We start from the raw sequence: 15,305 nt of genomic DNA on the forward strand, positions 1-15,305 counted from the left end.
AATGTCTTATCCCACATTTCAGTCTCCCCATCCCCCACCAGCAATCTCTGTTCACCTTGTATTTACTTTTTCTAATCTTCTAATATGGCGAGGGGGATCAATAAGGTTTTGGCCAGGCTGAGACTAGAGCAAAGGCTGGTTGTCTACCTTGAGCACTGAGCTAAAAATGTGAAGCATGAAAAAATCACCCAGGCCGACTTGTCAAGGGAGGTGAGATCAATTCAAAACATCATACAACATTCCAGATAAACAATTCAGTTTTGAAAGTATTAACACATTAAAACAGGCAATGTCAACCATGATTTGCGGCTGCATAAGGGGCTGGAGCCACAGCTCACACAAAATAGGGGGAACTGATAAGCAGCAACACAGATGAGATGCTATGCCAACAAGCAATTTCACAAATGGCCTGCGAGCACATTGCAGCTGTGGGGTCCCGATCCTGATTGAAGCTCAGTTGTGGGATGGGGTGGGGGCTTTAACCCTTTGGCCCCTGCTGAAGTCCAGATTAGATTTCACCCCCAGCTCAATGTTTGCTGCTTACTTTTTTAAAAGTCATCCGTGCAATTGATAGTTCTGTTAATGGCATCTCATCTAGTTTGGAAGAGGCAGAGAGAGGGAGAGGGAGAGAGGGAGGGGGGGGGGGAACCTATCAACCTAATACAGACTCTGCCAGGCCACAGTTTCACCTAGCTCAGTATTGTCTGCACCAGGGATGGGGAACCTCAGATCTAGGGGGCAAATGTGGCCCTTCAGGTCTCTCCATCTGGCCCTCAAAATTCTCCCAAAGGTCACGTGCCTCATCAGCCCTGCTGGAGCGTTTCTGCCTAGCTGAAATGTCTTTGAATGCATAGATGGAGAATTGAGAGGGGTTTGTGACATTTACATCAGTATTTCTCCAGCTGTTTTGGACTACAACTCCCATCACCCCTAGCTAGCAGCACCAGTGGTCAGGGATGATGGGAATTGTAGTTCCAAAATAGCTGGAGAGGCCTAAGTTTGGGAAACACATTATCTGTTCCATCCATTTTTTGCCTCTGGGCTCACATGTGGCACCCAGAAGGTAGCCCAGGAGAGAATGTGGTCCTCAGGCTGAAAATACCGGTAGTTCACCACCCCTGATCTAGTGGCAGCTTTCCATGGTTTCAGACAGAGGTTCAGATGCTGGGGCCAGAACTTGGGACCTTTGGTATATAAAGCATATGCTCTATGGTTGAACCACAGCAGTATTGTCTGCAATGACTTGGCAACAGTTCTACTGGAGTTTTTCCCAATAGTACCTGAAGATGCCAGGGATTGAACCTGGGACCGTCTCCGTGCAAAGCAGAAGCTCTACCACTGAGCTATGTCATCCCTAGTGCACATGCACAGAGAATCCTGCGCACAAACATTAAAATGCATCATGCGGACGTGGTACAAAATCCTCCATTTCATACACTATAGATGCTGAGATCCTCTGAACTGTTGAAAACCTACTGTAGGGCAATTATGGTTTTCTATCCTATCTTTAAGCACTGCCTTGGCTTTCAGATCCATGGAGGATAAGCTGCTGCATAGGAAACAACGTAAGGAGCAGGCAGAGGAAAGTGTTATCCTCAACATGTCAACAAGCATGACCCCATGATCACGCTGCAGGATATTGGAGGCTATGAGCTTCCCTTCATATATACCATCCATCACCAACACACAGCCCACATTGCTTAAGACAACTACAAGTCATACTATAGGGGCAAGATCCTGCATGGCCCACACACATGCACACAATTCAAGCCCAGAATACAGCAACACAGAGCTCGCCTGCCCCATAGCTTGGAATGGTGCAAACGACTGAGAGGTCTCTCCAAGGGCATGGAAATGATCTCCAGGCACTTGAGAGAGAATCAAATTAGCACCAAGGGGGCCTCCTGTCAAGCAGCCTCTTAGGAGAGGGGGAAGGGAGGGGGGAAGCACCACCAGGCCACATTTCCTTGTGGCCTTTATGCTGTTCATATTCCAGCCTTTGCCTGCATGTTTCCAGACATTTTAAATCCCACAGTGTGCAGTTAAGTCTGGCTCCAGATCCCCTGTGAGGTTTCTATGAGAAGTAGCAACTTGGGGGGTGGGAGTGGCTTCTTCCACCTCCATACCTCAGAAATAGGGAGCTACTTCCCATTGCTTCTCCCCAAGTACACACTTTAGAAGCCTGAAAATTTGGGCCAGGCCTTTCCAAACCTAAAAAAAAATTAAAAATGAATCCAACCTCATCCAGTCAAGCCTGTTGGCCTAGATCCAAAAACTGGGATTTTGTTCAAATTGATTTCCACACATCTGCATTCTCATAGCATCATCTTTGCATGCAGAAGGTCCCAGGTCAAATCTCTGGCATCTCCAGGGAGGACCAAGAGAGAACCCCGCCTGAAACCTTGGGAAGCCACTGCCAGTCAATGTAGACAATAATACTGAGCTAAATAAACCAATGGTCTGACTCAGTATCAGGTAATTCCCTGTGCCTTTGTCTCTTTCTGCATCACCTCTGGGCTACCCCAGCCCCAAAACCTAAACACCTTCTCTTACCCAGGCCTTCCTACTTCCCCATGTAAAACCTCCGGTGCTTTCCAGTAACCACTCGCTGCCTACAACACAGTCAATGCCATCACTGGCAGTGAGTGATGATAGGAAGTTCCCCATATCCCTATGGCTTTGGCACTCCTCTTTCTTTTCGGTTGTTTCTTCCTTGCACTCAAGTCACCAGTTACTTGGCAGGAGTCAGCAAAACCCAAAATAAGACAACTCACAGACACTGCTTCATCTGGCCAGGTCCCAGCCATGCTATAGAGGCCTCAGAAGGCAGCCACACCCCTCCCTACTTAACCCAGCATTTGCCAATTACATGCCCTTCTGAACAACCCCCTCCTTACTTCCAGCCTACATTTCATTTGGCAAGATTACCCACTGCGTAACTACACCAAAGTAACAATCTCACTTTCCCAACGTTCAGAGAACAAAACCAAAGTTTGCCAGTCGAAAAGAGATGGTTCCACTTTAGCTCAATTTTCCATCCCGGGGGGTGGGAGATATTAGTAGCCCCACAAGCTTCTGACATAAGGCATAGCCAAGAACTTCAAACCTTAGCAGTTCAAAGTAAGTTGCAAGGCGAACCTATTGATTCGTGAGATCCTTAACACTGGACTCTGCTTATTTGCTGTCATCTTCTAAAGCCTGTCTCCGAAACCGAGGACAAAGGAAATGGCCAAGCCCTGAAGTTTTCAAAGGAACTTTAAGCCCCAAGCTGCAGATGATTTCAGAAAGCAGGCCTTTAAAGAGTTCTGGACAAAAAAACAAAAAACAAAGCAGAACTCCAAAAAGAAACCCAGAAAGCAAATTCTCTACAAATGAAGCAAACACATACTCACACAAGCACACAAAACGTCCTGTCCAAGTTCTAGCCAACACAGCCCACCCACATGTGTGCCGGCAAAAATTTCCAGGCTGTACAACAGAGACAGGATGTTGCCCTTGCTGGTGTCTAGCGGGAAAATGGCAAAGATTATCTCTCTCTGTTTGACTGCACACACATAAAACTGGCAAGATGCTGAGATTCCGACAAACTTCACTGGCAGAGGACCAAGAGTTCCATCTCAAAATGTTCCCCAGGGACAAAAAAATGACCCTTTAATTGGAGAGCCAGCCCCCAACTTTTCCCTCCAAGCGGCAGGGAAGTTCAATCCATTGTGGGGCTGGGCCCTGCCCCCCTTCCCTCCCGAGTCCACCCTCTCAGAAAAACCCCAGTCGCACAAGCAAGAGCAGAACTAGGCCCACGGCGGAGCCCTTTCCGTGGCCACCCCCCAGGTCCTGGCCCTGGACACCTTCAAATTCGGCTAGTTTGAACTTGGATCGGCTTTTCTTTTTTTCTCAACAGCAACCAGGGGTTGACCTCCCCCACTCACAAAGTCAGAAGAAAGGGGCAGGTGGTCTCCTCGAGGGCTTGGTCGCCTCCCAAAGGCAGCTGTCGGGAGGAATGCCAATCCGGGGTTGGGTAGGGCTTCGGACAGAGGGTTATTTATAAACCCCACATCAGTGACCTGTGGAAGGCCGGGCACCCCCTGCCTCAATATCACAGCAACGTGGCCTCCAACCGGCCCCCCTCCCAAAATGCTCCCTTCCCTGCATGGGGGATACGGAATCCTAGTTAAAGAATCAATACTGTATCCTTCTTCACATCCATCCAGCACCCCCGACTCCCCCCTCCCCAAAAGGCCCCTGTAGCAAATGTCCATCAGGCACAGCCAGCCGCACAGACAAAATAGCCAGGCGATGAGTTCATGTTTTTGGAAAGGGGGGAGAACAATTAAGAGAACGAATGTTCTACAACTTGCTGCAGCAAACAGACACCCCCGGACCCCCTTATCTGTGCCCACTCGCAGATCTGGGTGGAAATCCGGACACAGATTCAAAGTCTGTTGTCTCTTTCCTCCTCTGCCCCCGCCCCGCTCCGCCGCCCTTTCAACAATTTGCAACATCATCCTCTAAAAATGACTTCTTAGCAGAGCAAATATTTACCTCGGATATCATCCGGCTGTTGCTTCACCGAAAAGGCCTTTGCTGCCTCTTCCTTCTTCTCCATGGTGGCTTCTGTGGTTTTTTTTTTGAGGAGGTGATGGATAGGATGGGTGTGATTTCCCTCCCCCACCTTGTCTTTCTCTCCGGGTTCTTATTAATCCCTCCCTCCCGATCCTCTAATTTCTAAAGTAAAGCAGAAATAAAACATATAATCCTATTAGAAACAAAAATAAATCAAGCCCTTCCTCTTTTTTTCATTCCTCCTCCGCCTCCTCCTCCTTCTTCAAGATGATTCCAGCTTCCACCACAGTTTCCGGGCGTGTGGAGGGTGGAGAGAGAATATCCAACAAACTTGCTTCCCGCAAATAGACTCATAAAATTATCTTCTCCGAATGCAACAATATTGGGGAGGAAGCCCCCCCTCCTTCAAATAAAAAAATCCCTCAGTGCTGCTGGAATTTGAAAGCGGGGGGGGGGGGCAATATTTTGCAGCCAGGGAGACTGAAAGCAAATCAAGGGCTATATATATATTAAAATATATATTTAAAAACACCACCAGCATAAATCAACCCCGTCCCCCCCCCTTGTCCAGTTGCAGCAACAGCAGCAGCTGATATTGCAAAGAGAGTTCCAACTATTGTACAGTCCCTGCCTAGTCTGGCCTCTGAAGCTGGGAGCTACCATGACCAGGGAGACAGAAGGGAGGGGTGGCAGCCTTGTTTTACACTCACGTCATGCTCACTTCAGCCCGACTAGAGTATAAAGACACATACAGTTGGGGAGCCGAAATTATTTGGACAACGTTTCAAAGCCCTTGGACACCGAAACTAAAAGAGGAGCTTTGGGAAGCCCAGATTGCCAAACGTACGCACCCCTCTTTGCTTCTTCCTCTTGGTCGCGGCCGTGAACATGTTGAGACTCTGAAAGGGTGACTCATTTAGCAAAAGAGGGAAAAGTTGGTGGGGGGAGAGAAGAGAGAGGATGTAAGATGAAGCCTGTTTGGGGGAATTTCCAAGGCAGATGTGGGGGGCGGCACTCACCACTTCACTTCCTTTACCCGTCATAACAGAAAAGTCTTTAACTGTTCTTGTGAGGACTCCCAGCCGTGGGTCTTCAGTGCCACAGCTGGGCCTGACCGCGTGTGCACCACCACCACCCCATCAATTTGTCATGCTCTCCTCATCCTGATCTGGTGAGTAGAGCTGTCAGCTGTTGTGTTAAAAAATTACGGGGGGGGGACAAAAAGCCCGACCACTTCGAGCCAGGTGCTTCAAAGCATATGCAGAGTTGTCTTCCCCAGAGGGAAGCATTTTCCTTTTAAACATTATCCAAAGGAAAGTGTCTGTGATGGACATGATCCATCCAAACACTGTTCAAAGGCCTAGTGTCATTTGAGAAAATAATTGTTTGTTTTGTTTCTTTGCTTTTAACAAGGGAATTAGTGAACACGGGATCTCTCCAGATTTGTTGGGACACCAAATTTTACCAGCCACATAACACCCCCATATTTTTATTAGCTTTCAGTGTAGCAAAATACAGATTCAACCAGCATAACTTGTATAACCAGTGGGTAAGGAAAGTATGCACGTTCTACAGTATCAAGAATACGTCGTTTCACATTTTTATTACTTTTCTTATACATGTTATTATTTTTCACTGATGGCAGCCACATAAAGAAAACGAATGAACAGGAGCCATGAGCATGTGCAGAGTGTGCTTTTAGTTCAGAATTGAACTAGCTTTCCAAATAAATTGCTGTTCCCCTTAATTTGCACCTGACCCTTCTGGAAAAGTAGCACCCTTTGCCTTTATATCTACCTTAGATTAGATAAAATAAAAATAAATAACAAACTTGTAAAGTGCAGTTAGTGAATTGTAACGAAACTATACTCCTTAACACTCCCACCACTTGTTTTTAGTACATTTTAGAGATGCTGTAGGGATTCCCGTGCATATAGAACTGGGGTGTGGCAGTTCTTCAGGATTAGTGAGCATAATAATTAGCAGTGAAATCATCGCAGGATGTGGTCAAGAAATCCAGGGTCCCACTCAGCAGAATGTGCAGGAAGACCTCCAGATGCACCAGGGTTGGCTTTCCTACATTTTGAAGTGATAGTAGTGCACATTGCCATCTAAAAAGCCCCGCCCGCACCCCTAAGACCATTAAGTCCAGAATCTAACATTAGCTAAATGCACCATCACTGGGTATAATTTTGTGTTGGTAGCATTAGTCAAACGGGGAGGCGGAGATCACATCTGCACCAGCCATTTAAAGGTCTCTTGTGCCACTTTAAGAGTAAGGGTGCTGTAGGTCTGTGACAAAGAAACACTATGCTTTAAATGCATGGTGTGGATGTGACCAGCACTTCCACTGCCGCATATGAACTACAGGGAGGGCAGTAGGTCAATGGCAGAGCACTTCCTTTGTATGCAGAAGGTCCCAGTTTCAGTCCTGAGATCTGCAGATAGATATTGCAAATGTCTCCTGACTGAGGCAGCTGGGTTCCTATCAATACCATTGAAACATGGCAGTAGTCATGAATAGATGCATCCCTGGCTGCCACAGCAATTCTCTCCCTCACCCAGTCTGAGGCTGTTTTGAGAAAAGCAAGACGGGAACCTGTGGCCCTCCAGGATGCTCATCCGCTCAGGCAGCGTGAGCAGTCCACATAGAACTGTAGAGTTGGAAGGGACCCAAAGGGGCTGATGGGAGTTGTAGTCCACAAATATCTGGAGAGTCCTAGTTTCCACAGACCTGAAGTATAGGAACAGGAGAACACCCTTACATTCCATCCCCGGTGCAGACTGTGCCCAGAAATTTGAGTAAGTCTTTAATATTCCTCCTTCCCTGCCTTAAGACCAGGCATAGGCAAACTCGGCCCTCCAGATCATAGAATCATAGAGTTGGAATAGACCACAAGGGCCATCGAGTCCAACCCCCTGCCAAGCAGGAAACACCATCAGAGCACTCCTGACATATGGTTGTCAAGCCTCTGCTTAAAGACCTCCAAAGAAGGAGACTCCACCACACTCCTTTGGCAGCAAATTCCACTGTCGAACAGCTCTTACTGTCAGGAAGTTCTTCCTAATGTTTAGGTGGAATCTTCTTTCTTGTAGTTTGGATCCATTGTTCCATGTCCGCTTCTCTGGAGCAGCAGAAAACAACCTTTCTCCCTCCTCTATATGACATCCTTTTATATATTTGAACATGGCTATCATATCACCCCTTAACCTCCTCTTCTCCAGGCTAAACATGCTCAGCTCCCTTAGCCGTTCCTCATAAGGCATCGTTTCCAGGCCTTTGACCATTTTGGTTGCCCTCCTCTGGACACGTTCCAGTTTGTCAGTGTCCTGCTTGAACTGTGGTGCCCAGAACTGGACACAGTACTCCAGGTGAGGTCTGACCAGAGCAGAATACAGTGGCACTATTACTTCCCTTGATCTAGATGCTATACTCCTATTGATGCAGCCCAGAATTGCATTGGCTTTTTTAGCTGCTGCGTCACACTGTTGGCTCATGTCAAGTTTGTGGTCAACCAAGACTCCTAGATCCGTTTCACGTGTACTGCTCTCAAGCCAGGTGTCCCCCATCTTGTATTTGTGCCTCTCATTTTTTTTGCCCAAGTGCAATACTTTACATTTCTCCCTGTTAAAGTTCATCTTGTTTGTTTTGGCCCAGTTCTCTAATCTGTCAAGGTCGTTTTGAAGTGTGATCCTGTCCTCTGGGGTGTTAGCCACCCCTCCCAGTTTGGTGTCATCTGCAAATTTGATCAGGATGCCCTTGAGTCCATCATCCAAGTCGTTGATAAAGATGTTGAATAAGACCGGGCCCAAGACAGAACCCTGTGGCACCCCACTAGTCACTCTTCTCCAGGATGAAGAGGAACCATTGATGAGCACCCTTTGGGTTCGGTCAGTCAGCCAGTTACAAATCCACTGGTCCTGTCAGCTAGGGATGATGGGAGTTGTAGTCCCAAAACATCTGGAGGGCTGAGTTTGTCTACGCCTGCTTCAGACTATAAAAATAATAGATTCGTGTCCAGTTACAGAGGAGTACAGTAGCTAAATAAGCTGGCAAGAGGAGGCTGTGGTTAAGGCAGAGGCGGGGGGGGGGGGCAGCGACGAATGGAAAGACATCTGCTGAAGAGGTCCTACGTTGGGGCCAGGAGGAGGATTGGAAAACTGTGGGGATTCCTTCCCATTCCATGATTGTATGCAGGGGCCTGCCTGTAGGACATGGCAATGGAAGAGCATTAGCAACAGAGAGGCAGAAACACACAAGGGAGAAATTGATCTTCCTGGAGTGCGATTCAAAATCCAATCTGGGCAGTTTAGTACCAGGCCCTGTGTAACTGAGGAGGAGGAGGAAGCTATCTGGGGACAACGCCTCTGGGATGGGATTAAAGGGGTTGGATAATACGTGTGGGGCAGAGGAGACTGGAGGGATGGTCTGCAGGAAGCACACTCTCCCCAGCATGAGAATAAGGTCAGGCACCTTTGTGCTGATGTGCTGAAGCTCTGCTGGAAGAAAGTGGTGTGTCTTCTGCCCTCGAGAGCTCAGGGCAAAATAAGACTTTCTTTAAAGTGCCTAATTCCCACTGTAGAAGCTTGCCACTGAGCAACAAGCACATCCAGCTGGATCTTTCCCAAACACACTAGCCAGGCAGGTTTCCTGATCCCTGCTCTCTGGAAGCGTAGGTGCTTGAGCATGATTCAGATAAAAGGAATGGCTGGGCACCGATGAGTTGGCACACTCAAGGAGTTTCCTATTATCTGCAGCAGAGAGAGAGAGGAAGGGACACCACGTCATTTGCATGACACACACCAACTTCAGGTGCGGCTCAATAGGTGAGGGTGTTAAATGGGGCTTTAGGTGGAGCAGCCAGTGTGGTGCCTTCCAGTTGTTGGACTCCAGCTCCCATGAGCCCCAGCCAGTATGCTCAAGGGTCAGGAATCCCTCTATGAGCTGTTCCCAGCAGCAAGGCCAAACTCCAGTGTTCCTAGAATTGCCTGGGTTTTTAACTGGCCCTGTGTCTTTGAACAGCAGCTGAACAGCTGCAAACATTTAGCTGTTGATACTTTCCCTGCCAGGGAGGTGCAGTGATGCAGGAAGGCTTGCCTGCTTCTGTGTTGGGCACAAGATTCCTGCATTGCAGGGGGTGGGCTAGATGATCCTCGTGGTCCCTTCCAACTCCCCAGTTCTATTATTCTGTGTCAGTGTGTCAGGACGCAGTTAAAGCAGGGGTGAGGAGAGTCAGGCCCAAAGGCCAAATGGGGTCCTCCAGGCCACACACCCTCCCCAGCAACTCACTTACTTTGCATCCTCCTTAAGGGATTATGCCTGGCTGGAATGTTTTCTTCAATTCTGACAATGGTTCTTGCTTGTTTGGATGGTGGGCAGAGAGGGATGCGGGAGCCCGGAGAGAAACTAGCCTACTGTACAAAAGTAAAATTCATGTTTGCTGCTCTGCCCACATTTCCCTCTGGCCCTGCCCACCCTGGGAACACGGCCCCCAGGAATTTGCCCAGAAGGGAAGGTGACTCTTTAGTGGGTTTGAAAGCAACTCTTCCACATCACAGATCTCTAAACCAGACCTTCTTTCTGAAATCATCTCCCGATTCACACTTCATTCCTGCTTCTTCCTTAGAGAGCTTTCGTCCCTAGCACCACCTGTGCCATTGCATCTGCCACCAGGAATAGCAGCTGCTGCCTTCTGTGCAGGTGTGCAGGTGACCTTTTCCTAACTGGCAGTGGTTCACTCCTCCCACTTGAGTCTCCGTGGCTTTCAGGATGGAGAACTGCAACTTCAAGGAGCTCTCTGGCAATGCACAAGGGGCAGGAATTGTCACTTTTTTTTGTATTGGCTGTACTCCTGCGCCTTCAACAGCAAGCTGACACACAGAAATTTAAGCAACTGAAGCTTAGTGTATGTGTGTGCATCAAGCTCCTGTTAAAGGCCCAGAGGCAAGGCCAATAAAATGTGGCAACCTAATCCACGTGAGATCCATCCTCCACCCATCCATGTTTTGAAGGTAGGATGGCAAAGTGCCCAGCTTGTTTATCTGAGCACAGGAACTCCTGAAACAGAAAGTTCTGAGCAGAGGCTGTTCAGATGCTAAGTTTTTCTGTATTACCTCGCCCTTTGTTTTTGCTGGGCTTCTGTGCTTTAAATAGGGGGGGGGGACCTACACAAGAGGCAAAAGTCCCAGACCTGGAACTCATGCCATTAACAGCATCTTTCTGTCTGAACCTATTGAATTTCTGTCTACCACGTAATTGTGGCTGCACTCTGAATTGTGGCCAGCTTACCCTGATTCCACTTCTCCTCCATCAGTGCATCCCTGCATAAGAGGCAAAGGTTTCCTGCGAAACTCTATCCAGCCCCGTCTGCCTGCCTGACTCAGCGCCAGGAGAATGTTGTAGGCAGGGAAGCAGGTCAGGGTGAAACCTGACTCGCCCGTCAGAGAGACAGGCCTATTCCAGAAGCACATGGCAGAGATGAATGAGGCAGACCTGCACAAACTTGGGGGAGACTGAAAATTTCAGCCACTGAAATCAAAAGGCATTTTCCAGTGGTCCATTTGTGCTGGCGGGTTCAGCACCGCATGTTGCACTGCAAGGATTGTGATTGCTCCATTGTGAGCCCAGAGGAGAAGCACAACATCACAAAATGTACTCAATTTAGAAGCCCACAGCCAATAGTGGGCAGTGTCTTTCCCAGCCCCTACCTGGAGAAATTGCCAGGGGTTGAACTTGGGACCTTCTGCATGCAAAGCATGTGCTCTACCACTAAGCCACCATGTCTCTTCCTCTTACCTGACCATTTGCTTCCTGGAAATAGTTCATGAGCCCAGGCTTGCTTTCTAGCTTTGCTCTAGTCTCTCTTCCTCCTTGACTCTTCATGTCCATCACCTATTGTTTCCTCAACTCCTTGCCTTTTAGGCTACTACATACTGTTTAGGTTGACCCACATGTAGCCATCCTGTCTCTCCACCAGCCCTTCCGGCACAACCATTTTCCTGTCTGCATAGCATCCAATTTCTCATCTTACTTTTGAGACCTCAGCTCAGTTCCCCGCCTCCTCCATCATTTCCCCATCCTCCTTTCCTTGCGTTCTCTTTCTCAACCTGCTTACCTCCTGTGTATATTATATTCCCTCCCTAGACCTCTTCCCAGTCATCAGCCATTTGCTAGGTGAGTTTTTAATGCCAGCAGGATTCCCTTCCCTCACAGAAGTTGGACCGCAGACAGCTTTGTTCCCTGAGCAAATAAACATTCCAAGCTTTCACCGCAGCTCAGCCAACCCATCTGCCTTAGGTACAAGCACAATGCAGTAAAGATTTTTCACACAACTCTCTTTATGTGCTTGAAGCACATGCCTATTATACCAAAACTAATGATAGCCATCTTCAGATATCTGAAGGGCTGTCACATGGAAGATAGAAAGAGCTTGTTTTTTCCTGCTTCAGAGAGCAATTGGTTCAAATGGCAAGAAAGCAGATTCCAACTAAACATCAGGAAGAACTTTCTGGTGGTCAGAGCTGTTCAACAGTGAAACAGTTTCCCTTGGGAAGTTGTGGACTCTCTTTCCTAGGAGGCTTTTATTAAGCAGAGGTTGAATGGCCATCTGTTGTGGATGCTTTAGCTGTGATTCCTGCATTGAAGGGGTTGGACTAGATTACCCTTGGTGGGGGTGTAATCCCCCTAACTTGCCTTCTCCTTCTTGTGTGCAGCTTTTGGCAACATGGCCAACATTACTTATCATTCCATACTGGAGATAGTGTGTGTTTGGGGGGGTGTTGTTGTTTGCTTTTTAATCTGGTGTTAAATGAAGTTCAACTGCTGCTCAAATAATGTATTGAGGCACTACATTTGAGTTTTCATGTCAGCCCCCAAAGTTAGAATTTCATCAGAATATTCTCCACCACACTCCTGCAGTGACAAGAGATTCCCCTTTCGGTGTAATTTTCCTCTGTGCCATCCTTAAAGGCACAGTGGTCTTCTCTGGGCAAAGCACCCAGCTGCCCACATAATTCTGCCCAGTTGTTCCTATAAGCTCAGCATGTTCATTGCCCACATCTCAGGGCTGACCTTGCCTGGTCCCTATACTTCAGAGGTGAGAGAAGAACAGCTTGCATCTCACGTGACGTCCTGGGGCTCTATCATAATTAACTCATAGATTTTTCCATAAGTCCCAGAAGGGCAACCGCTTCTGAGAGGAGGCAGGGCAGGAACTCAATCTACAGAAAAGCTATATTGATTGATTTTCCGGTCATTATATAAACCCTGCTGACTGGCTACACTTCCAGTCACCATCCCAACACACCACAGGCAGTGGTTGATGATAGCTGTGGCAGCCAGGAATATATGAGGGCAAGCTTTTCCCATCTCTTTCTTGCTACTGTGCCAGGAAAAGCTGGATGCTACATTTCTGCCTGGAAGGATGCTGTTAATTACATTGGAGCTGGTCCAGTAAAAAAAACAACAACTATCATTGGCAACCTTAATTAATCTCCCCTCCGTCTGTAGCACTTTCATGTTTGTTTGTTTTAAACCGCATGAAAATTCACATTTATTTTTGTACACATTAGCAGTGGAGAAGCCAGTGTGGTTTAGTGGTGAGAAAGTTGGACTAGGACATGGGAGACAAGAGTTCAAATCCCCGCTCAGGCATCAAGCTCACTGGATGACCTGCAAAAAACAGTAGCAGATATGTGACCCCTTGTGACCCTGGACCTCTGTGAACTTCTTTCAAATAGGTTGCTTCTTGAATCTTGTAGGTCCCCTCAAGCAGATGGTCTTAGCAGCTTCCGGCTCCTGCAAGACTCCTGAAGAGGACTGGCAGCAATACAAGAGAGACAAAGTCTTCTCTCTCTTGTAGTCTTTGTTTCCAAGGAACAGAATCCAGAATGTGTAACTATGCAGGCGGTAGGCAGACTGGATCCTGAAATTTGTCAACAACAGCATCCACCCCAATGGTGACCCTGTGAAAGCACACCCCATTCCACTTCCTTGCATACAAGCACATGGCTCCCATTAATTCCACTGTTGGTTGTGGAGAGAGTGTGAGTGAAGCCTGCCCTCTAACCCTGACGTTGGTGACCTGATGTGTGTGCAATGTGGCATGTTGCATCATCCACCTCACCTCCCAGGAATCTTTACAAAAACATGCCAACACACACACGCACACACACCAGTCATTTTTCAAGTAGCTTGCTACACCTTCATGTGACATCATCATTCTTCCCGTAAGAGTTTCTCTCCAGGAAGGCATCTGGCGTGATCCTACTTCCAAGCTACCTCACACCTGCATACCTTAGATAAGGGGAATCAGCCCTTAGAAGTAAACCCATCCTTTTGGAGCAATGCATCAGTCATCCCTGGCTCACTAAGGGAGTCTGGGGGTACCCCCTACTGAATTCCACACTGCTTCCCGGACACCCTTAAAAATATCATTGCTTTTCCGCACTCCATTTCACTAGCTTGTGCAGTTTGGCTGGTTCAGTGTCCAAAGAACAAAACATTTATTTATTGGCAGAAGTAGTTTCACCTCTTGGGCTTGAAGATGGATGTTGCCCTCCTACTCACCCTCTCCCTTTGAGGATCCAAACGATGCTTTAATATTCCTTGGAGAAGGACCCCAAGAATCCAGCAACGTAGTGAAACAAAAAGATGAATGAATCTGCTGGCTTGAATAGTCAACATTGTCCCAAACATTTGAGAACCTCTCAAGTTCTCCCAATTCCCCTCTTACCAAGGATCAGTATCTTTCATCACCTAGTTAAGGCCTAAAGAAGATTGCTGCCTTAATTTTTTTATGTGCTCTAGCCAGTTTGGGTCTTAATTTGGGCAGCTAAAAAGGCAATCTAACAGTAGCTGGACTTGATTCCTGCTCTAAGTCACCGACTTGGGCAAAATCTTGGTCCCTCAGCCTCACTTAACCATCAGAACTGGGAAAGCCAGTTCACCACCTTTTAGGCCAGGTGTCAGCAATTTAGGCCAAATCTGGTCCCTCTTGCATAGGTAAAATTAAAGCCCCTCTGGCCAAACCTTTTATTGTGCATGCTTGCATGATTTGTACTCAGGATGGTATCTGGGCAGTTATACACAATTCCCACTTTCAATACGGTTTGCGCCTACAAAAGTTTTGGGCCAGTTATATTGCTTCTTTCCTCATCACTGCATCCTGCAAATGTTCAGGGTATGTGTGCTGTCCCACTTGTTGCACTGTAGTGAAGAGTACCCCTCCAAACTGCAATAACGTAGCAACATTGGGGAAGTATCGCAGAACAACAAATAAAGGTGAATGATGTGTGGGTGGTCCAGTGTAAATCCACCACTACTATTGCATCCATGACACCTGCAAGAAAGAAAGAAAGAAAGAAAGAAAGAAAGAAAGAAAGAAAGAAAGAAAGAAAGAAAGAAAGCCCACCAGTCTGGGGGAGCCCTTAGCCTCCCACCTCTCCCAACTGTGAACTCCAGAGGCAAAAGGAATTTGTAGATGAAGATGGAAACTGGCCATAGACATTGTAGGGATGAGGATTGTTCCTAGACAAACATACGCCACGTGGTCCTCCAGAAAGCAGAGCAGCTAGCTAGCCTCATAACCTCATGATGAGTGGGAAGGTGGTGGAAACATGTGCAAAGCCTCCACCTGGTGGACTCACGGTCACATTGCAATGATATTTCACAGTGGAAGAGAAAGGGGAGAAGTGGGGACCGCTATGAGCCCCAACCCAATCAAAAGCTCTTGATTACCTTGGAC

General features: G+C 47.5%; 1 protein-coding gene and 1 long non-coding RNA gene across 11 annotated transcripts in view; one reads left to right on the forward strand and one right to left on the reverse strand.

Annotated features, from left to right (window-relative positions):
* The window catches only part of MAP7D1 (MAP7 domain containing 1), a 55,854-nt gene extending 50,681 nt beyond the window's left edge, over window positions 1-5,173 (reverse strand). For 6 of the 10 annotated variants that reach the window (XM_028738943.2, XM_077931946.1, XM_028738944.2 and 3 more), the window contains exon 1: window positions 4,540-5,173. In XM_028738943.2, coding sequence (XP_028594776.2) covers window positions 4,540-4,603 — 64 coding nt within the window. In that variant the 5' untranslated portion in view covers window positions 4,604-5,173. Of the gene's footprint in view, window positions 1-3,392; window positions 3,413-3,926; window positions 3,946-4,539 lie in introns of those variants that run through there. The other 4 variants (XM_028738945.2, XM_028738940.2, XM_028738946.2 and 1 more) reach the window with 3 other exon arrangements.
* A 438-nt stretch (window positions 5,174-5,611) lies between these two features.
* LOC114601629 (uncharacterized) lies at window positions 5,612-14,967 on the forward strand. Its single transcript, XR_013393696.1, has 2 exons — window positions 5,612-5,731; window positions 13,321-14,967. It is a non-coding gene; the product is annotated as an uncharacterized LOC114601629 (long non-coding RNA).
* The last annotated feature ends 338 nt before the right edge of the window (window positions 14,968-15,305 follow it).

This window comes from Podarcis muralis, chromosome 7 (genome assembly GCF_964188315.1).
Source record: "Podarcis muralis chromosome 7, rPodMur119.hap1.1, whole genome shotgun sequence".
Classification (NCBI taxonomy): Eukaryota; Metazoa; Chordata; class Lepidosauria; order Squamata; family Lacertidae; genus Podarcis; species Podarcis muralis.